At 46.0% G+C, this 23,616-nt stretch overlaps 1 protein-coding gene across 1 annotated transcript in view; it reads left to right on the forward strand.

Moving 5' to 3' along the window:
* Positions 1–22,801, forward strand: part of DGLUCY (D-glutamate cyclase) — a 50,855-nt gene extending 28,054 nt beyond the window's left edge. The window contains 4 exon segments of the mRNA XM_032617409.1: positions 673–795; positions 14,955–15,106; positions 21,974–22,021; positions 22,023–22,801. Of these exon segments, the coding sequence (XP_032473300.1) occupies positions 673–795; positions 14,955–15,106; positions 21,974–22,021; positions 22,023–22,124 (425 nt within the window). The 3' untranslated portion in view covers positions 22,125–22,801.
* The last annotated feature ends 815 nt before the right edge of the window (positions 22,802–23,616 follow it).

Below are 23,616 nucleotides of genomic sequence, written 5' to 3' on the forward strand. Positions count from 1 at the left end.
TAAATTAAAAAAAAAGAAAATTTCTGACATTTACTTATTCTAGCATTTATTATGCTAGAATAGTTAACAGACCTTCTTGTGCCTAGCAGATTGGCCTTTATTCTGTGGTCTCTTTCAAATGCTAACAGGCCACCCCTGGGGTGTGAATTCCTCATTATGCTGCTTCACATATTAACCAGGCGCCTATCTGGTGTAGATTAAAATTAACTAAAATGACACACATACATTTCACATACTTGAAACAGAAGGCTTTAAATTACAGAATTGACTTTAACAAACCTATACCCGTTCCCTTCTGCCAATGGAATGCTGTCTGGTCACAGTAATGAGACTCAGGGCCTTGTGGCCCCTCCCTGAGCCGGAGCTACTGGCAAGGAGAGGAAGTCCTGGGTGCCACCATCTCTCGTGGACCTGGTGCCCCATCTGTGACTGGAGAATGTGACCCAACGGTGGACACGGCCACACTCTGCTGAGTTCCAAACCTGGACTCCTTTTTAACTGGAGAAGTTTCTAGAATACCTGAAGAAGTCCAGCATCTCCTGGTAGTGTGAAAATGTATCCAGAGCCAACCCCTTTCCCCACCCTGAGGCACGTGTGAAGGGGCTGCTCTGTCCCATAACCATGCCACATTTTGCCTGATCCTGTGCCCTGACTCAGTTCCCTTCCCTCTAGGGGTCGGTGATGGAGGCAACGAGCTTGGGATGGGCAAAGTCATGGAGGCCGTGAAGAGGCACATACGAAATGGGGACGTCATTGCCTGTGACGTGGAGACTGACTTTGCGGTCATCATCGCTGGTGAGTGCTCAGACGGCCAGCCAATCTGGCAAGGCTGCCCGGGGGAGGGACCTGGCTTGGAGCCTGTCCAGCCAGAAACTCATCTCCTCCATGAGTGGAGTCTAGAGGGCACCAGGGTAAGAAGGGGACCTGGTTCTTAGCCTCTGGCCTCTCAGTCATTCAAAAAACATTTGCTGTGGGCCAGACATTGCTCTGTGTACTGAGGCTGGAGCAGCAAGGGCCCTGCTCCACAGAATGCCTGCTCTAGTGTTGGGAGATGGACAATGAGCCCTAACAAAGAAATATACCAGATGGTCCTAAACAGTGAGAAGAGCTACAGGTAGATGAGAGAGAGTGACAGGCAGGCCACTTTAGATCAGTGCTCTGAAGAGGGGTCATCTCTGCTTTTATCTGTACCTCCTGTGGGGTGGAAAGGAAGAGAACAATCTGGCAAACGTTTGGAGGATGCAGGAGACTTCAGCTCTCCTTTCACTTACCTCTGCCCCCGGCTTCCCTGCCCCTCCCTGCAGCTGCCCTTCCCATCAGAACCAACCTTTCCTGTGTCTGGGTCCTTCCAGGCCCCACCCTTCCTCCCTTGACTTCGTCACAAGTTTCAGGAATTTTGACCCATACCTGAGAAAGGCCCTCTCCCTTTTCATTGTCAAAGTCAAAAACAGCCGTGGAGATAAGCAGAAATATCTGAGGGTACCAGTGCCTGGGTAAGAAAACGTGAACTGTAATTGACAAGTTGCTGGAAGCTTCGTGTGGACAAGTCTGAGAGTTAGAAGCTCCAAGGGGACCTAGTCATAGGAGGCTCCCACCTTCTGTGAGCTTTACCTTCACAGGCTCTACCAGGTCCACACTGAATATTAGAGAAAAATCCCCTCATGCTTTAGGTAGGGGAGGGGAAAGTGAGCCATTTTTGAAATACACCAGAGCACCTGTTCTTCTGAACAACGCCTGCCCTCGGAAGAAACTATTATACCAGAGCCTAGCCTGCTAGGGTTTTAACAGAGCCTAACTTACCTAGGGGAGAGAAATACCCAAAAGTAGATAACATGCAATAACAGATGGATAATGTAAGCAGAGAAATGGAAATTCTAATAAAGAATCAAAAAGAAATGCTCGAGATAAAATACACTTGTAACAGAATGAAGAATGCCTTTGATGGGCCCATTAGTAGATTAGACACAGCTGAGAAAATAATCTCTGACCTTGATGATATGACAATGGGAACTCCCTAGACTAAAAAGATAAGAGAAAAAAGATTGAAAGGAACAGAAAAGAATATCCCAGCCACAACTACTGAGCCTGCGTGTCTGGAGCCTGTGCTCCGCAACAAGAGAGGCCCCAATAGTGAGAGGCCCGCGCACCGCGATGAGGAGTGGCCCCTGCTTGCCACAACCAGAGAAAGCCCTCACACAGAAACGAAGACCCAACGCAGCCCAAAATAAATAAATTAATTAAAAAAAAAAATCCCGGGGCTTCCCTGGTGGCGCAGTGGTTGAGAGTCCGCCTGCCGATGCAGGGGACACGGGTTCGTGCCCCGGTCTGGGAAGATCCCACATGCCGCGGAGCGGCTGGGCCCATGAGCCATGGCCGCTGAGCCTGCGCGTCCGGAGCCTGTCCTCCGCAACGGGAGAGGCCACAACAGTGAGCGGCCCGCGTAACGCATAAAAAAAAAAAAAAAAAAAAAAAAAAAAAATCCCAAGAATTGTGGGATAACTACAGAGCTGTAACCTATTTGTAATAGGAATCCAGAAGGAGAAAGAGAAAAGAAATATTTGAAGCAATAATGATTGAGAATTTTCTCCCAAATTGATGTCAGACACCAAACAATAGATCCAGGAAACTCAGAGAATACTGAGCAGGATAAATGCCAAAAAAACTACACCTAGACATATGTTCAAATTTCAGAAAATCAACAATAAAGAAAATATCTGGAAAGAAGCTGGAGGAAAAAAACTCTTTACCAATAGAGGAGCAAAGATAAGAATTATGTCCAACTTCTCCTCAGAAACCATACAAGCAAGAAGAAAGTGGAGTGAAATATTTAAAGTGTTGATAGAGAAAAATCAACAACCTAGAATTATGTATCCTGGAAACTTTTCCTTTATAAGTGAAGGAGAAACAAAGAATTTCTCAGACAAACAAAAATTGGGGGAATTTGTTGCTAGTAGACCTGTCTTGTAGGAAATGTTAAAAGAAATTCTAGGGACTTCCTTGGTGGTGCAGTGGATAAGACTCTGTGCTCCCAATGCAGGGGGCCTGGGTTCGATCCCTGATCAGGGAACTAGATCCCACATGCATGCCGCAACTAAGAGTTTGAGTGCCGCAACTAAGAGTTTGAATGCCACAACTAAGGAGCCCACCTGCTGCAACTAAGACCTGGTGCAACCAAATAAATAAATAAATATTTAAAACAACAAAAAAGAGAGATTCTACAGAGAGAAGGAAAATTATATTGGTCAGAAACTCGATCTACACAAGAAAGGAAGAGCATTGGAGAATGAATAAATGAAGGTAAAATTAAAATTTTTCTTTCTCTTATTCTTTTTTTTATTTTTTAATATAAATTTATTTATTTATTTTTGGCTGTGTTGGGTCTTCGTTTCTGTGTGAGGGCTTTCTCCAGTTACGGCGAGCGGGGGCCACTCTTCATCGCGGTGCGCAGGCCTCTCTCTCACTGTTGCGGCCTCTCCCGTTGCGGAGCACAGGCTCCAGACGCGCAGGCTCAGTAGTTGTGGCTCACGGGCCTAGTTGCTCCGCGGCATGTGGGATCTTCCCAGACCAGGGCTCGAACCCATGTCCCCTGCATTGGCAGGCAGATTCCCAACCACTGCACCACCAGGGAAGCCCTTCTCTTATTCTTAATTGATCTAATGGATAACAGTTTGTTCAAAATAATAATGGCAACAATGTGTTCAATAATATGTGCTTATGTGTATATATGGGCATATATATATTTTATATATATATATATATATATATATATATGAAATGAATGACAGCAATGATACAAGGGATGAGAGGGAATAATTAGGAATATTTTGTTATTATAACATGCTTGAGCTACCTGTGTAGTGCTTATTTGAAAGTGGACCTGGATTCACTGTAAACATATATTGCAAACTCTAGGGCAACCACTAAAAAAATTTTTTTAAAAGAAGTATCATTGATATGCTAAGAAAGGAGAGAAAATAGCATCATATAAAGTGTTCAATTAAAACCATGAAAGTCAGAAAAAATGTGAAAGACAAAATAGGAAAAAGAAAAAGGGCAACAAATAGAAAATAACAACAAGTATGGTAGATAGTAATCCAACCATATCAATGATCACCTTAAACGTCAATGGTCTAAATATTCCAATTAAAAGACAGAGATTGTCAGAGTGGATCAAAAAACAAACCCAAATATGGTTGTCTCAAGAAACCCACTTTAAATATAAAGAAATGTATAGATTAACAGTAAAGGTTTGGAGAAAGATATACCATGTTAACACTAGTCAAAAGAAAGTAAGAGTAGCTATATAAATTTCAGACAGAGCAGACTTCAGAACAGTTCAGGAAAGTTACCAGGGTTAAAAGGGGCATTACATAATGATGAAGGGGTAAATACTCCAAGAGGACATAACAATTCTTAATGTGCATACTCCTAAAGTGTCAGGCAAACACTGATAGAACTGCAAGGAAGAATAGATGAATCCACTATTATAACTGGAGACTTTAACACCGCTCTATCAGAAATGGACAAATCCAGCAGGCAGAAAATCCATAAGGGCATAGTTGAACTCAGCAACACCATCAATCCACTGTATATAATGGACATCTTATGCCCTACTTCATCCAACAACAATAGCCTACGCATTCTTCTCAAGCTCACATGGAACATTCACCAAGATAGACTACATTCTGGACCATAAATACCACCTTAACAAATTTTAAAGACTAGAAATCATAACATGTCTGCTGTCAGATCACAGTGGAATCAAACTAGAGATCAGTAACAGAAAGATAGCTGGAAAAATCCCAAAATACTTGGAGATTAAACAGCACTCTTCTAAATAACACATGAGTCAAAGAAGAAATCTGAAGAGAAATTTTAAAATATTTTGAACTTGATGGAAATACAATTTATCAAAATTTGTGGGGTGCAGTGAAAGCAAGGAAATTTATTATATCGAATGTGTATATTAAAATCAGTAATCTAAGTGTTCACCTTAGGAAACTAAGAAATGAAGAGAAAATTAAATCCAAAGAAGGAACTAAATAATATCAATTAAAGCAGAAATCAATGAAATTGAAAACAGGAAATCAATAGAGAAAATTAACAAAACCAAAAGCTGGTTCTTTGAAAAGATCAACAAAATTGATAAGCCTCCAGCCAGACTAACTAAGAAAAAAAGAGAGAAGACACAAGTTACTAAAAATAAATGAGGGCACATCACTACAGATGCCATGGAAATTAAAAGAATAATAAAAGAATGCCATGAACAACTCTGTGCCCATAAATTTGATTAAAAATGACATACTGGGCTTCCCTGGTGGCGCAGTGATTGAGAGTCTGCCTGCCGATGCAGGGGACACGGATTCGTGCCCCGGTCCGGGAAGATTCCACATGCCGCGGAGCAGCTGGGCCCGTGAGCCATGGCGGCTGAGCCTGCGCGTCTGGAGCCTGTGCTCCGCAACGGGAGAGGCTGCAACAGTGAGAGGCCCGCGTACCGCAAAAAAAAAAAAAAAATGGGCAGAGGACCTGAACAGACATTTTGTTTTTCAAAAGAAGATATACAGATGGCTAACAGGCACATGAAAAGATGCTCAACATCACTAATCATCAGGGAAATGAAAATCACAACCACAATGAGATATCACCTCACACCTGTCAGAGTGGCTATTATCAAAAGACAACAGACAACAAGTGTTGGTGAGGATGTGGAGAAAAGGGAACCCCGTACACTATTGGTGGGAATGTAAATTGGTGCAGCCACTATGAAAACAGTATGGAGATTCCTCAAAAACTTAAAAATAGAACTACCATACAATCCAGCAATTCCACTCCTGGGTATTTATCCAAAGAAAATTAAAACACTAATTAGAAAAGGTATATGCACCGCTCCCCATGTTCACTGCAGCATTATTTTCAATAATCAAGATACGGAAGCAATCTAAATGCCCATCGATAGATGAATGGATGAAGATGATGTGGTATATATATATAAGGGAATATTACTCAGCCATAAAAAAGAATTGAATCTTTCCATTTGCACCAACACAGATGGACTTAAAGGGGATTACGCTAAGTGAAATAAGTCAGACAGAGAAGGACAAGTACTGTATGATTTCACTTATTTGGGGAATCTAAAAAACAGAACAAATGAACACACATAACTGAACAGAAACAGAGTCATAGATACAGAGAACAAATAGGTGATTGCCAGGGGGTTGGGGAGGAAAGAAATAGCTGAGGGAGATTAAGAAATACAAACTCCCAGTTACAAATAAATGAGTCATGGGTAGGAAATGTACAGTTTGAGGAATATAGTCAATAATTACCAAATATCTTTGTATGGTGACAGATATTAGCCAGACTTACAGTGGTGATCATTTTGAAATGTATAGAAATACAGAATCTCTATGCTGTATACCAGGACCTAACATAGTGTTGTAGGTCAATTACACTTCAAAAACAAACAAACTGACAGAAAAAGAGATCAGATTTGTAGTTACCAGAGAAAAAGAGTGGGGGGAGGGGGAATTGGATAAAAGTGGTCAAAAGGCACAAAGTCCCAGCTATAAGATAAATAAGTACTAGGGATGTAATGTACAACATGATAAGTATAATGAACGCTGCTGTATAAGTGAAGGTTGTTAAGACCGTAAATCCTAAGAGTTCTCATCACGAGGAAAACTTGTTTTCTGTTTCTTTAATTTTGTATCTATAGGAGATGATTTGAGTTGATGGATGCTCACGAAACTTGTGGTCGTCATTTCATGACATTTGTGAGTCAAATCTCTGTGCTTTACATTACACCTTAAACTTATACAATGCTGTATTTCAATTATATCTCAATAAAACTGAAAGAAGGAAATGTAAAACTGCTCTGCAGAAGACAATGCCAAGAGAATGAGAAGGCATAGACTTGAAGAAAACATTTACAAAAGACGTTTCTGATAAGACTGTTACCCAAAATATACAAAGAACTCTTAAAACTCACTAATAATAAAATAAACAGTCCAGTTTAAAAATGAGCAAAAGACTTGAACAGACACCTCACCAAAGAAGACGTACAGATGGCAAGTAAGGATATGAAAAGATGTTCAACATCTTATGTCTCAGGTCTCCACCGTGGGTTAGCTTTTCGGCTGGGACACCCAGACAAACCCTACCCCTCAGGCGTGCCGAGCTTGCTTGCTGTCGGCACGTCTGTTATTTACTAGTCCCCTTTATCCTGGGGTCTTGGATCTCAGTGGAAGGGAGCCTCTGGAGAATCTCTTTGGAAGTCCCCAGATTTCCTTGTTTATCTGCCACACAGAATGTAGGTTCTCTGTATAATTGAACAAATCTCAAAGGCTTGGCCAACTGCATCACTGATGCGATTTTAGCAGCAGGTGAATTTCCCCAAAGAGAAAAGGTGATCCCAGTTGGCAGTGGGGAGAGGAGGCTGTTATCTGGAATGAGAGTTTCAGATGAAAATCTGTGGTTTGGGGCTGAGAGAGATGGAAAGGGGCCCATCCAGTTAGGGTTGGGAGCTGCTGGGGCCTGAAAGCAGAGAAGTTTGTCTGCTCCTTCAGTTCAGCAAAGACAAGAAAGATCAAGGGCTCCGGAATCAGTAAGGAGATGGCAGCTCTTATCTCCAAGCTTCGCTAGCCTCACCCAGAAAGTGAGTCTCTTTGAGGATTAGAGAAAGCCTTTTCCAAGTCACCCAGGCTGGCCCTGGGCTGGGTAGTCACAGCAGATTTGCTATTCTTCTTCCAGGAGGGGAAGTCAAGAGGGGGCAGGTAGTGGATCTCCCAAGGAGAGTGAATAGGAGGCACAGAAGCCCTGCTGACTCCATCCTTGGTTCTTGACACCAGGGCTGGTCAGCAAGGTGTCAGGCCCAGCCCTAGGCAGACAGGTATGATGGAAGTGAGAAGAGAAAAAACCCACGACAGGGTCCACAAGCGAATGGTGCCTTGGCCCTAAAGGTGTATTCTTCTGCGCTATCTGGTGCCTCTAGAGATCAAAGTTTGCTGTGGGACATCACAGGGGGCCTCCCAGAACAGGCTCCTGAATACGGGCTCAAGCCTAATCCCTTTTCCTGGTCTTGGGGACCCTCTCAGCGCAATCTCCCTGATCTCCACTGTGTATCCCATGATCTAGCCATGCTTGAATACAGCATAGCTTTCACTTTTTTAATTGAAAAGATGACGTAACAATACTATAGACATTCTCAGAAGGCGGTAGTGAAGGGTGACGGAGGACAAAAATACTGTCATCTCATCACAGCACAATCAGCATTTCTTCGTTTTGCCTGTTGGCTTCTAATTCTTGCACTCAGTACAAACCCACTTTTGGCTTCTGACTGACCTAGGAGTGATCTTTAAGCACAAGAAGAAGTGATGCAACACAGCGTGATGGGGCTGTTACCTAACCCCTCTGATGGTGGGCTTCCGTGCAGCGTGAGGGATTCAGGTTAGCCATAAGGGAGAGTTCTGGAATGGCTTCCTGGGGTTATAGCTTGAATGTTCTTCTCTTCTGGTCACTAACAGTGCATAACCCAGATGGTTTAGAGCAATGGTTCTCAAACTTTAACTTGAATCGGAATCACTTGGAGAGCTTATTAAAACTCAGTTTGCTCCCCTATTCCCTTGTTGAGTTTCGATTAAGTCAGTCTAGGCTGGGGCCCAAGAATTTGTGTTTCTAACAAGTTCCCAGGTACTACAGGTGCCACTGGTCTTGGGACCATTCTTTGAGTTCTGCTGCTTAGAGGCAGGGTGATGAACCTGTTGGGGAGCAAAGTTTGTGACCCCAAAATCTGTCTCCCTGGGGCTTCCCTGGTGGTGCAGTGGTTAAGAATCCGCCTGCCAGTGCAGGGGACACGGGTTTGAGCCCTGGTCCGGGAAGATCCCACATGCCACGGAGCAACTAAGACCGTGTGCCGCAGCTACTGAGCCTGTGCTCTAGAGCCCATGAACCACAACTACTGAAGCCCACACTCCTAGACCCCGTGCTCAGTAACAAAGAGAAGCCACCACAATGAAGCCCGTGCACCGCAACAAAGAGTAGCCCCCGCTCACCGCAACGAGAGAAAGCCCGCGCACAGCAACGAAGAGCCAATGCGGCCATAAATAAATAAATAAATAAATCTATTTAAAAAAAAAAAGAAATCTGTCTCCTTGGCACGAGGATTAATTTAGGATGATCTTTAAAAATTTTTTATTGGAGTATATTTGATTTACAATGTCGTGTTAGTTTCAGCTGTATAGAGGATGATGGTTTTTAAGAAACGGAAAACTCAGGAAGTTTTTCTTTTCAGCTCCCCCTTAGCTGCATAAAGAATTTAGTTAAAGGGCCTGTTCCCAGAATAGAGCTACAAGCAGAGGTATCTGTAGAGAATACGGGCTAGGTGCAGTGGGAGAAACTCAGCGTGGCCTAGAGATCCAAGCCCACCCTGTGTCCTGTTGTCCAGCAAACATTTATTTGCCAAACATTTGCTTTTCCATCTCCATGTGCATTGCCTTCCTCCCCTTTGAAGTCCCAAACCAGTACCCCCAACATCCTCTTTTGTCTTTAGCTGAGGATGGTATTTAAGATGAGGGGCTTCGGCCATTTGGGTAAACTTTTCAGATCTCCTGGGCCTCTCCCATGTATACATGTTATTAAACTCCTGTTTTATTTTCTCCTGTTTATCTAACTCATGTCAATTTAATTCTTATACCAGCCAGAGGAACCTAGAAAGATGGAGGAAAATTCCTTTCTCCCTGACAATTGGCATAATCACCAGGATTTCCCTTTACTGGCTGGATACTGCTCTCCCTGAAGCTGCTGCGGCTAAGAGATCCTGGGACAACTGACAGAAGCCACAGACGGTAAGAGTTCTTGCCTGTCAGTCAGTCTCCCAGGTCTCTGCTTGCAGCGTCTATCGGAAGCGAGAGTGGTAAGAGCCCTTTACTGCTTTTCTAAAGCTAGACTAACAGGAGGAATATTTATGGAGCCTAGTTCCTTGGACCCAGAGACTCTTGTTTTGAAAACTGGCAGAGTACTCTTGATCTGTTGATCCTTTTCCTCCCAAAGATGGTTATTGTTTTTCTTTATCTCTCTATTGTGTTGTTTGTCATAAGAAGGAAATTCCATAGGGTAGGACGCAGGCATAGGTCCATTAAGCTTGCTGTCCAGGCTGGCCCCGCACACTGGTGAGTTTGCTAGTCTCAAAAGAAAAAAAAAAAACTGGATGAGTTTTTTTCCTTCCATCTTATTATACATCCTGAAGAGCTTGGTTTGCTGACCAGTGAGTCAGTGAGAAAACTCTCTCTGGTCTCTGCCATCAGAAGGGTACACATACTGGTATGCATTTTGCAGTCAGATAGACTGGGATTCCAAGGAGCTGTAGCTAACTGGTCAGAAGCCCAGGTAACAACCCAGGCTTCTAACTGGCGTCTCTTTGTGTGGCCATGCCAGCTCTCAGGGGAGTTTGTCATAAAGGGTCCAGTCCATAAGGGGCCTTTGTTGTTCAACCTTTGTTGCTTCATTAGTGATGCAACAAAAGTCTCCACTTCCTTAGACTATTTTGGGGAGTGAAATTTCTGGATCTCGTTAGGGCTGTGTCCTTTCCATGCTTGTGGGATGCCTCTTTCATCCAGGCTAAGGCATAAAAAGACTTATTGGTTTGTGTTGCTATTAAGATACTATTCGTCAATAGCAGATGATGGATCCTTTGAATTGGAAAAACTTCTAAACTGGTAAATTTTTAAGAGAACTCTCATTGTAAACAGCTGTTTTATTGGCACCTGTGGAAAGACCAAATTAAAAGGTTGAAACAAAAAAATATAATGGCTAACCCTGAGAACTCCCTTAATTAAAAAACAAAACAAAACAAAAAAGATTTGGGAAACCTTATCAAATTTGGTGTCTCAGCTTCCCCTCATGGATCTTACAGATGCTAATAAAAGCATTCAGTTAATTAACAAGGGAATGGGAAGAAACCAAGGGGAAGGTCAAGGTACTCTTCCCCAAAAGGTAGAAAGTGTTAAAGGGTTATTAAGAAGGTAAATAAAGCAAATATTGAAAGTTGCAGAATAAAGAGGAATCAGAAACAGAAGACTCAGGGGACTTGTCCCAGCAGGATGGAAATCTTCAGATGGCTATTAAGAAATGGGATAAGTAAAATGGACATTGATGGGATTAAAATAAAGGTTTTTAATACAGCACTATCTAAGATTAGGTGGGCCAAAGGGATGCTCTTTGATCCCCAAAACATTAAAGGGCCCCAAACAAGTCCTCTCTACTTACTTCAGTTGGGAGAAATATTTTAAACTGGAAGGCAAAAATTACAATGTGAAACCTAACCAACAATCACTTGGGGCAAGAATTAGGTCGATTAATTGAGTTCAAGATTGACAAAAGGGCCTGGGTCCCTTAGCGCAAACCCTCACTGCAGACGCAAAGCCTTTTACACAAGAGTGGGGAGATGGCAGGGGGATGGAAAGAAGTTTCTGGAACTCCTTGGTGCCAGAAACTCACAAGCTGTGGTACCAAAACCCATTAGTGGAACCCTGACTTGGGCTACAACAAGATTGAGAAAAGTAAAAAGTACAAGAGTTAATAAGATTATAAAAGTCGGAATGTTTGAGTGGGTGTTATATGAAGAGGTTAAACGACGTTGCTGCAATGCTTTATGGTAATGGATGTTATGGCCAGGAACACTTCTCCGACCCAGTATTGTAAGACTGAGACTTATTGATGGGGTCCTAATGGAAGCTATGGTCAAAGGTATAAGAGTTGATGAAACTGAGGTGAAAGCTTGTAAGAAAATTGCAATGTTTGAATGGGATTTATGTAAGGTGGTTATGTGTCTTTTGCCTGATTGTATTGTCGGGGTAGACATTGCGTCTCCCTGGGGAATGTTTCCACTGCTTGGTATTGTAAGACAGGGCACATAAATCCACCCTTTGGGCAATGTTAATTAGACATGCTAATGAGAGTCAGTAGGGTTGCCTGAGCCCACACAATGTGAGATGAAAACTGGGGGCTGATACTGGGGCCTGATAGGAGCAATGGTGGAGGCTTTTTGCCCCTCGGGTGAATTGGTCTGGGGTTGACTTGAGGACTCATAAAGAGGGCCTTTACTGAATACCTTGTGCAGACTTTTTGAAGGCATGATGCATTGATCTCTGAAGTTCTAAAACATAGAAATCTTTTGATTTCCATTTTAATTGGAAATCTTCTCCCTGATATAAAGAAGCAAATTGAAGAAAATATAGTTGGATGAGCAGATCAGCCTTTTGATATCATTTAGGCAGTAGCCCAGTTCTTTGTGGAATTGAAAGCAACTGTCTTTGTCTTGTATATCTCTACAAAATCAGAAATGTAAGCACAGCCCACAGTCACCTGAGACTGAGCCTGGGGAATCAATCAGTAGAGCCTGGGGGGAAAAAGAGCTTTTCAAAAGTACTAACTAGACTTCCCTGGTGGCACAGTGGTTAAGAATCCGCATGCCAGTGCAGGGGACACGGGTTCGAGCCCTGGTCCAGGAAGATCCCACGTGCCGCGGAACAACTAAGCCTGTGCGCCAAAACTACTGAGCCCGTGAGCCACAACTACTGAGCCCCTGCACCAGAACTACTGAAGCCCGCGCGCTGTAAGACCCATGCTCCACAACAAGAGAAGCCACCACAATGAGAAGCCTGTGCACCACAAAGAAGAGTAGCCCCTGCTTGCCTCAACTAGAGAAAGCCCGCTTGCCTCTACTAGAAAAAGCCCGAGCGTAGCAACGAAGACCCAACGCAGCCAAAAAAAAAAAAAAAATTACTAACTGCTGGAAGTGCTCCCTCACCAAAAATCTAATTCACATCTTCTTTAATTAATATTATTTGTCAAGGACAAATACAAGTCTTAAACGTCTTTTCCACATATAGTAAAAAGCCTTTGCCATCTGAGTGGATAAACTTAACTTATTGCAACTGATGTTTATGAACTAGTGAGTTTTTTATTGTTATACCTGATTCATGACTAAAGTCTTAAAATGAAAGCTACGAGGTCTCTGGTTGTGTCTATCTGTATATCTATGCATGCATGTTATAGATAGGGTATTTTTCTACCTTCTGATGGTATTGCCACAAGTAACTTGTAGAAGAACTCTAATTGGCTTAAAAGGAAGCACTTTTGAATTAAATATTTCTAAATATAACAGACTAACCCAAATATTTTTCGAGTTCACATGATCTAAGATTAACCTTTAGTAAATAAAAGCAAATTTAAATTTACTGCTTTAAGTAAAACAGGCATGTCTTTAGAGTTATCAGCATTAAATATAAAACTTTTATTCTACCTGGGTTTACTAATCAAATAAGTTCACGTTATGTCTGTTACGAAGTTTATCAGCAAGAAGAATAGCTTGGGATGATAGTTGACTTTAATGTCTCATGAAGTTTTCATGAGTACTCTAAACATAATTGTTGGGAACCAATGATTTAGATAAATATTGATATACATGGGGTAAGACTTAAAAATAACTTCGAAAATCTTTTGGTAATTTAAAACTTTAGAGTTTTTCTAAGGTAAGTTAAATGATGGGAATTCATTGAATGTCTAGATCATTTCCAAATAAGATAAAATACTGAAAATTAATTGCTAAACAAGTCTAAGTTTACCTACTTTTGTCTTCTTATTACAAAAAAAACCCTAAAGATGTTTGGGTCTATTATACATTATGAAATGTATTAAAAAAATACTGGTAGGGCTTCCCTGGTGGCGCAGTGGTTGAGAGTCCGCCTGCCGATGCAGGGGACACGGGTTCGTGCCCCGGTCCGGGAAGATCCCACATGCCGCGGAGCGGCTGGGCCCGTGAGCCATGGCCGCTGAGCCTGCACGTCCGGAGCCTGTGCTCCGCAACGGGAGAGGCCACAACAGTGAGAGGCCCGCGTATCGCAAAAAAAAAAAAAAAATACTGGTATAACAAACAGTTCACAATTGCTTACTTCTGAGTTTTCACTAGAAATTAAGTTTTCTAAGGGTTAAGAATTCTAATTAATATACCATAAAACTACTAAAATAAATAAGGAAAACATCTTCATATGTAAGGAAAATGTTTAAAAGGTATAAGGAATGGGAATGCATTTTGTTAAGGGAAAATAAAGTGAAAAGTTAAAAAAGGGCTTCCCTGGTGGCACAGTGGTTGACAGTCCGCCTGCCGATGCAGGGGACGCGGGTTCGTGCCTCGGTTCAGGAAGATCCCACGTGCCGCGGAGCGGCTGGGCCCGTGAGCCATGGCCGCTGAGCCTGCGCGTCCGGAGCCTGTGCTCCACAACGGGAGAGGCCACAACAGTGAGAGGCCCACGTATCGCAAAAAAAAAAAAAGTTAAAAAGAAAGAGGAAAAGCATAGGACAAAGTTTGAATGTGATAAAAAAAAAAAGGATTTGTAGGTTTATGGAAGAGGAACTCTAAGAGTTTTGTGTGTAGTCAGGACTGGCAAAGATTAGAATATATTCAATTGAGTGAATGAATTTTAATATTAAAAGTAAGCTGATACAAAATTAGAATCTTGTTTTCTCTCTGTGTTAAGAAGACAAAAGTCTGCTCTTGATAATTTATAAAATGTTTTTCTTTACCTTTGATTAGTCTGCCTGTAAAGAAAGGATTTTATGTTTTATCAAAATAATTTCCTATGTTGTTTTTATTAGGTCTTTGATTAACTGGTTTGGTCCCAAACCAATGCCCCTAAAATCCTTTTTTCTTTAGCTGAAGATGGTGTTTAAGGTGAGGGCTTCAGCCATTTTGGTGAGTTTCTCTATTCTCCTGGGTTTCTCCTGTGTATATGTGTTATTAAACTTTTGTTTGACTTTCTCCTGTTAATCTGTCTCATGTCAATTTAATTGTTAGACCAGCCAGAAGAACCTAGAAGAGTAGAGGAAAATTTCTTCCTCCCAGGCAAATGACATGACTTTTGTGATCCTATGATGGAATCTTTTTGTTGTTGTTCCAGGCGTTTCTAACTGGGGAGGTTATGCCTTGGCCTGTGCGCTGTACATCCTGAGCTCATGTGAGGTCCACAGACGTTATCTGAGGAAGGCAGTTGGGCCCTTCAGAGCACCTGGAGGACAGAACTGGACTCAGGCCCTCCCATCCATCACTAAGGTAACATAGCCCAGCAGGCAACTCTCATGGATGCAACTTTTTCCCCGGATGAGGAGTAGACATGGTATTTCAATCCATAAGCCAGGGGCCAGCACCGCTACTGCCCATCAGAAGCCAGAGGCAGAGCCTGCCTTAAAACAAAGGTCTCGGGCTTCCCTAGTGGCGCGGTGATTGAGAGTCTGCCTGCCGATGTAGGGGACACAGGTTCGTGCCCCGGTCCGGGAAGATCCCACATGCCGCGGAGCGGCTGGGCCCGTGAGCCATGGCCACTGAGCCTGAGCGTCCGGAGCCTGTGTTCCGCAACGGGAGAGGCCACAACAGTGAGAGGCCCACGTACCGCCAAAAAAAAAAAAAAAAAAAAGAAAAAATCAAAGGTCTCCCATCAGGCAACCACTGGACTGGACTTTGACCTACTAGTGACTCTAAATCACTATGAAAGATCTCATATAAATGACCATTTTCCTTCTAATTTGACGTTAGGCAGGTTGCTTAACCTCTCTGAACCTCATTTTCTTCCTCTGTGAAAGAGGGGCAGTCAGCATTCTTGGAAGGATGGAATACCTGACCCATGGTAGGCACTTCATAGCGGTAGCTGGAGGTGTCCTTAGCATCTCCCTCCAAGGAGTTTACAACCCGGCAAGGGCACTGACACCTCCGCTGGCACCGTCAGCCATCCTACACGGTGCTAAGGTGTGAGGGCCCAAGGTGGCAAGAGGACCCTGTGCGCTGAAGGCTGGGAGGGATAAAGCCAGTGGAAGGGGAGGCATCTGGGCAGGAAGACTGGAGGGAACAAAAGCTGGGAGATGCGGACCAGCTTAGTGCTGGTTTGGGGAGACTGCTCTTGAGGTTGGCAACAGTAAGCCAGGGTGTGATAGGAGCAGAGGAGGGCTTCTGACCCCAGCGTCCCCAAAGAGGGGGCCCGCAAGTCCTCTGAAACAGTTTGCAAAATTGTTTCATACATGGATTTTCCTAGGCAAGAAGCCCTAGTTTCATCAGAGTCTCCAAGTAGTCTGGGGCCATTAAGAACCCCTGGCAGAGGGAGGTCACATGAGCCAGACCCAAGCAAACCCGACTCCTGACTGAGGCTTCTAGCCAAGAAGTAATAGGGAGCCACGCGAGGGCTTTGAGCGAGCAACCGGGGTCCCACTGGGTGGCTTTTGAGTGAGCTCCTCTGACTGCAGAGCCAACTGTGAAGGGCTGCGTGCAGTTCCAGGCGTTCCCCATAGACCAGCGCAGAGGCAGGACACACACGCACACGTACACACGCATGCACACACACCCACACACGTGCACACGCATGGCTGACTTACGTGAACTCACATATACGTGCAGGGAAAACAAAAAGAGAGAAGGCCAGCCAGCCCTCTAAGTGGTTCCAGCATTCTGCTCCCGGTCCTGGACCCCGGGCAGCGAGATGCGCTCCTGGAGACTTGACTGTTCCTACCTCAGGCCTCAGTTCCCACGGCTCTCGTGACACGGATTCCAGCCTCAAGCCCCCTCCCCAGCGGGTGCCCCTCGCAGAGCTGGGACCCGCCCACCCCGGAGAGAAGCTGGTGGCGTGTCAGTCTCTACCAGGCACCTTCTAGGGGAATTCTCCAGAGTAACTGGATCACGGGAAATTGGGGCCAAAGCCCAGACTTTACATCTAAATCCCAGGTCCCAGGTGACTTCACCTGTGAGTGGACAGCTCCGCCTGAGGGCAGGCAGGCAGGAGTGGGGGAGGGCTGGGGACACCTGGAGAACAGCAGAGGGAGCTGGGGTGTCTGGCCTGCTGGAGAGAGGATTTGGGGGGGGCTGAGATCTCAACAGCTTCCTGGGGGAGGGGCACAGATACCCTCCTCGGCCGCGTGAGAGACACAAGCAGGCCAGAAGGCAGAGGTTCTGGTTCACTGTGAGGAAGAGCTTGTTCTCCTCAGAGCTACTGCCCAGGCCTGCGAGGAGGGAGCGCTCGGACACAGGGAACGGGTCAGTGTCGGGGGAGAGGTTTCTCGAGTTCCGTCAGGCTGACCACAAGGCCACTCCCAGACAGTCCAAACAGTCTCATGCAACTTAAGGCTGCCCCAGTCTTATCCCACCCAAAGGCATAGATCGCTAAATGAAGAAAAAACAAAACAAAGAAAACCTTCTGGAAATCAGGAACCAGGTCTTTCTTATCTGCTTTCCCAAGAACTAGTGGAGGGAAACCCAGTGCTTGGTAAATCCTTGTTGAATGAATGAGTGTATGAATGAATGAATGCCGTGCTTTATTAAAGCAGTGATTCTTCCAAGTTTAGAGGCATCTAGAGGACCTTCCAGACAGCAGGAATCACCTCAGGGGCATCTTAAAGAGCACGGTGGGGCCCACCCCAGGGCTCCTGATTCAGTAGGTCTGAGATGGGTCAGAGAACCTGCACCTCTGATAAGTTCTCAGGCAATATTGCTGCTGCTGCTGCGGGGACCACATTTGAGACCCTGGACTAGAGGGTGGGTTCCCAGCGTCGTGGCAGAGGCTGGTGTGGGGAGATGGGAAGGCGATCCCGGAGCAGGAAGGTTCCTGAGCGTTGAGCCTGGAGACAGCAGCTGAGACGGGGCTGGTGCTGTTGCAGGTGCCCCAGCCAGCCAGCAGCTGAGGTCCTGGGGCCCCTCGCTTGTGCGAAGCATCTGCGTCCAGAGCGCCTCCCTGCCTCCTTCCTGTCCTTCTTTTACATTGTCTTGCACCCTTTCTGCTCTCTTTTTCCTTCTGCCTCTGTGTCTGTCTCCCTCCTGCACCCGCCCCCATTTCTCTCCAGCACCTCCCCGGATTGGTTTGTTATCCTCACTTTACAGAGGAGGGGGCGGAGGCTCTGAGAGGGAAGGTGGCTTGCCCAAAGCCACACAGCTAAGAGGCAGAGCTGAGTCTAGGCTCTCTGACCCCATACTCTGAGCTCTTCCTGATGTGGCTCAGTAGTTTCCTAGTTTCCGGCAATGCCAGGGTGCAGGAGAGGAGGGGAAAGGAGGAGCCGCGCAGCTAAAGTGACATTTTCAGGGGAAATGGTCTGCCCTAAAGGGGCCCAGAGAGCCTTCTATGCTTTCTTTACACTTCCTGGATCTGAATTGGAAAAAAACACTCAGAGGGCCGCCTCACACATGACTCCTGATTCATGCAGACACAAAAGACAGAACCCAGCCAAACAAGTTCACGCAGCCCCACACTTACCCTCTGGGGATGGAAATTCTCCTTCCACATTTCCACCCAGTCTTCATAAATATATTAATAAGGTACCACCCTTATAAAGAAAATAAAAGGGAACATCATTAAACCAAAATTACAAACACATTTTTGTATAGCCCCTCCTCTGGGCCAGGCCCAGACTTGTTCTGGGAGATAACGAGGGGTAAAGAACCCAGGGTCCACGGGGCGGGGGGGGCTAATTTCAGGAGCTGGGATAGAACTGTGAACACTGCTTGTGGGGACACAAGAACAGGTGCTTGGCTCGTTCAGAGAGCTCAAGGAAGGCTGCCTGGAAGAGGTGGCACTGAACTGGGTCTTGGAGGGTGAGTAGGATATAAGGAGCCAGGTGAGAAAGCGTGGGAAGGACCTTCCAGACAGCAGGACTCACAGAAGTGAAGGTGCAGAGACATGAAGCAGTGCATTGTGCAGGGGATAACTAGAGTCGTCCTACTGGAGGTCAGTGGGTCACTCCATGGAGAGCCCTGGGTCATCAAGAGATGCCGGACAGAACTGTGGCCTGAGTTTTGGTGAAGTTTGGCTGGTTAGGAGCAGAGGAATGTCCCTCAACCCTGTTCTGTGTGTTGCTTATAAGAAGGGCCTTCCATATTCAGCGGATGTGATCATGACTGCAGCAGGAGTGGGCACCATGTTGAGGAGCCCAGGGAAGGTGGCCACCACCATCCAGGGCATGCCCTGCCCACTCTGGCCCTTGGCTGTGCCCCAGGGGTTTTACTTGAGGGCAAAACAAATTGTTGGAGGACATTTCCTAGAGCTTATCAGGAGCCAAGAGCTGATTGATGACACCTTACAGGAGGGACTAAGGATGGATGGATGGATGGATGGATGGATGGATGGATGGATGGATGGACAGACTGCTGGTAGGCTGGCTAGCTGGATGGATGAATGATATGATAGATCAATGGATAATGGTTGGATGGATGATACAGAGAGGCAGGAACATGACTTTTGGCCTCATCCTGGCTACCATTCTCTTCCAGCACGTTCACCCCACTCCACTTTCTTTATACTTTTTAAATTGAGGTACAGCTAACAGAGTAAAGCACATAAGCTTCAGTGTACAGTGGGTGAAGTTTTACACACGTACACATCCATGCAGCCACCACCAAGGTCACAATGCAGAGCAGTTCCAACTTCCCAGGAGGCCCCTTTCTCCCACCCCACTCTGAACAGCAGCATCGCCTGAAAATCAGCCCGTTATGCTCCAAGCATGAATCAATAGTGACACCCACACACTCAGCCTTGACATCCAGAACTCATCCTGGGGCCTCTTTCCACATCCACAATGAACTAGGCCCCAGGCTCTGCCCCCTCTGCCCAATTCAGTCCTCTGTCCCTCTCCTCCTGCCCCACCGTCTCAGCCTGGACTGGTGTGGCAGCCCCCAGGCCCTGTGTCTCCAGCCACTCCCTGGTCAGTTCTCCTCCCCGCTCCCCGCCCCACCACCTCCTCTTGGTGGGGCCTCCTTGAAGATGGTCTGGTCGTTTAAGGGTTCCTGGGAATTTGCAGGCAATCACTGTTGGCCCAGCTGCTCCCTGTGGCTCTTGGAGGCTGAGTGCCAGCCAGTTCCTAAGCTGTTGACTGATCTCGTGCACCCTGAGGACCCCCAGGGCTCTACTGGGACCCAGGAGGTTGTGAATGGTGGGGGCAGGCAGTGTGCTAGGGGGAAATGGCCCTGTGGTCCCAGGAGCCTTGCCCCATAAAGAGAGGATATGTCCCAATGGAGAAGAGAAATGGGAGAATAAAGTCCAGACAATTGACGGAAGATGCCATTCTGGGCTGGGTACCCCTGGGAAGGGGCTCTTGGACAAAGGGCTTGCCTGGAAATGCTCCGGGCCTCCCTCCGACCTTGGGCCCCAGGGAAGAGTGGAAATGCAGGTTCTCAGGCCAGGTGCAAGTAGAGACAGGTCCTAGGTGATATTTGCCAACACTTTCTCCCTTGTTCTGAAAAGTTTTCAGTGAGTGCTTCCCACAGCCCCTGGCTCGGTTCGCTCCTGCTCTTGTCACCTGTGGTCCTAGTTGCCCCTCCTCCAGAAAGTCCTTCTTGAGCCACTTCAGTAAATGGGGTTGGAGGCCCCTACTCTGCGCCGTGATCCCCATGGACTGTGCCTGCCTGATCAGTCGTCTAGAATGTGACGCCCCCGGGAGTGTGGGGAGCAGGGACCACGTCACATTCACCACTGTATCCCTGGTTCAGGTCCTGGCACAAAGCAGGTGCTCAATAAAACTTTGATGGGTGGCGGAATGAATGAGCAAATGCCTGAGCAGGAAGATGAGAACCTTCCTCTGGTCTGTCGTGATCCACCTGCTCTAGATCCTTTTGTCCCCTTCCTTTGTCTGTAGAGGAGAAGAAGGAGGTTGTGCTTGACTTCTGCCTCTCGGGCACCATCTTCTCTCCTGTGTCTTCACCTAAGACCCACCTTCCTCAGGGGGACCTGAACTGCTCAACAAGGGACAGACACGTTAGTGGCTTAGACAAGTGGTTCTTTGGCACCTTGTTTTTGGAGGGAGATGGAAGAAAGCAAATCAGATCACTTTTTAAAAAAAATCAACAAGTCAAAGGAAGAAAGCTCTGGGCTAAAGACCAGGGGACCCAGCCCTGCCAACTATAATCCACCTCATTTCATGAGCACCTACTGTGTGCCAAGGACCGTGCTAGGTGCTTTACTTGCATTTTCTCTTTTTTTTTTAAATTAATTAATTAATTTTGCCCGTGCCGTGTCTTAGTTGCGGCATGCGGGATCTTTAGTTGCGGCACACAGGATCTTTAGTTGCATCTTGCGGACTCTTAGTTGCGGCATGTAGTCTTCTTAGTTGTGGCATGTGGACTTCTTAATTGTGGCATGTGAACTCTTAGTTGCAGCATGCATGCAGGATCTAGTTCTGGGATTGAACCCAGGCCCTCTGCATTGGGAGCGCAGAGCCTTACCCACTGGACCACCAGGGAAGTCCAGCATTTTCTCATTTAATCCTCACAACAACCTTCTAAGGAGGCATTGTTATTATCATCCACCTCCCCATTATACAGATGGGGACACTGAGGCACAGAGAGGTTTAACACACCTGCCAGGAAAGACCCAAGTCAGATCTGTCTGATTGTAAACCACTCTGCCTGCTGGGCCCAGGATGGGGTTGCATTTTCTCCATGGCTCTGCTCCCTCCAGATTCTCCCACAACCGCGCCGGGTAAAGTCTAGAAGGTGACTGAAGCAGGGCTAACAGAGGCTAATAGCGAGGAGGAACTCTCAGGAGGAACAGGGGCCTTCCTGGCACAAAGGCCATTGACAGATAATGCAGAGCTGGGCAGGGCTAGGTTGGCAGGAAGTAGCCAAGCTGTCCCTGCAGAAGTGAATCTTTAGCGTCTGTTAAGAAAATGCAGATTTCCATAAAAAACATACTATATAGTTACATGAAGAAACAGCCCAAACTGTTCAAAGTAGCAGCTTCTGGGGAGTGGATTGGGGAGCCCATGAGGTGTGATGTAGGACACTGTTACTTTTCACTATGAGTCTTCCAGTGGCGTTAGTATTTTTAAACAACATTTTATTTTTAAAAAAGAGATTATGTCAAGTCAAAACGTTCTTTTTCCACTTATAAATGTATGGATTTCTTTCTTTTTCCTCCCCCTCCACTGCTTCTACCTCTGCCCCATTTCTTTCCAGGAGGAAAAAATGTTGGGCATCCTGGTGCAGCATGGAGTCTGGAGCGGAGGTCTCGGGCACCCTAGGCATGGAGGTGGACGGGCTGCCCTTCCATGGCACTCTCGCCCAGATGATCCAGAAGCTGGTAGACATCACCATGGCGCAAGGGTGACCATGCACATTACAGGCATGCGGGTTGCGTATTAGACGGATCTAGGGAGGAGTTCCCTGAGGGCCCCGGCTTTCTTCTACAACAGCCTTGCAAATAAACACTGGCCCTGGGTGAGCAGCGTGCTCCACACTGGCCTGGCTCACGCGTGCCCACCTCCTGGGTCGGGGTTGGGGGCGGCGGGTTATGCAGGTGATGTGGACCGAGTAAAACAGTCCTCTGGGGTCCCCAGTTTTGGCTTTTATTCCTAAGTGCCAGGAGGCATTGATTTCAACCTCCTCACCCTGGCTTCTTCAGGCCACCCACGCAGTCTGCTCTGAGAGTCTTCTGACCAATCACTAACGGGGACGCCAGTGAGCAATGAATTTCCAGGCAGACACAGAGGGTCCGGAATAACCCCCCAGGCTAATTAAGAAACAGCAAAATGTACAAATGTGTAGTGTATATTACGAAGCTCTGGGGCTTCACTAAAGGTTTACTCATCACCCACCACCAACAAAAATATTTATACCTTCGAAATGCCTCTCTTTTTCAAACCAACATTCTGTTTATTTAGGCAAAAGATTTATCTCCATCCATCACTTCCCCTGTGCCCCTCCCCCTCCCTTACTCCCTTACATCCTGATCCCCTGCCGCAAAGCCTGACACCTCTCCCACCTCCTTCCCATCTGCTCACCCCCCACTCCAGAGCCAGACTCTGCCCTCCTTGCATAGAAGGGCAGTCACATTCCTGGAGCCCAGGGGTGGGTCAGGACTTTCCAGGGCTTAGATCACTCACAGAGTCCTCTTGGACAACTCATCGGTTTGCCCTTATCTCCTTCACAACTTCCCACTGTACGTTCCCCGACAAAATCGGAAGCGGAATCCCTGACCACGTCCCGTTACATTCACGTACTGAACCAGTACGGTATCTTGTGCTGGATCATCTAGATGGGGTAATGGAAGCAGCTTTTGGCAGGAAAGAGCTTTTGTCTTGTCACTTTAGCAAAATTATATTGTAACTAACTTAAACCAGGCACCCCCTTGCTCTACTCATCTCTGGCCCAAGCACAGCTTTCAAACCTTTTGCTCACACAATACCATGCCTAAGATGTTGGTTCTTTCTGTAGATCAAAGAAGTAAAAATGAAGAATAATTAACAGATGACCAGATCTCTTCCCTAGCTTCCCCTTCAGTGATCTCAAGAACAAACTATGTGAATGAGGTAGCATCTAAAGAAAGATGACAAGGAGTCAGCGAGCCTTTCACGCAGTGGGAGATGTCAATGAGCTTGATGCCCTATCTCAATGATTACCTGAGATGACTTTCCTTTTTCCCTTTAAAAACTTTCAAGGCCAAGCAGAATCTTTGGTGCTGGTTTTGGGGACACTAGTCCACCTTCTCCCCAGATTGCAGGCTTTCTGATTAAAAGCAACATTTTCCATTTCTACCAACACTTGTCTCTCGAGTATTGATTTTTGAGCAGCGAGCAGCTGGACCTGAGTTCAGAAATAGT

Source organism: Phocoena sinus, chromosome 2 (genome assembly GCF_008692025.1).
Source record: "Phocoena sinus isolate mPhoSin1 chromosome 2, mPhoSin1.pri, whole genome shotgun sequence".
NCBI classification, from domain to species: Eukaryota; Metazoa; Chordata; class Mammalia; order Artiodactyla; family Phocoenidae; genus Phocoena; species Phocoena sinus.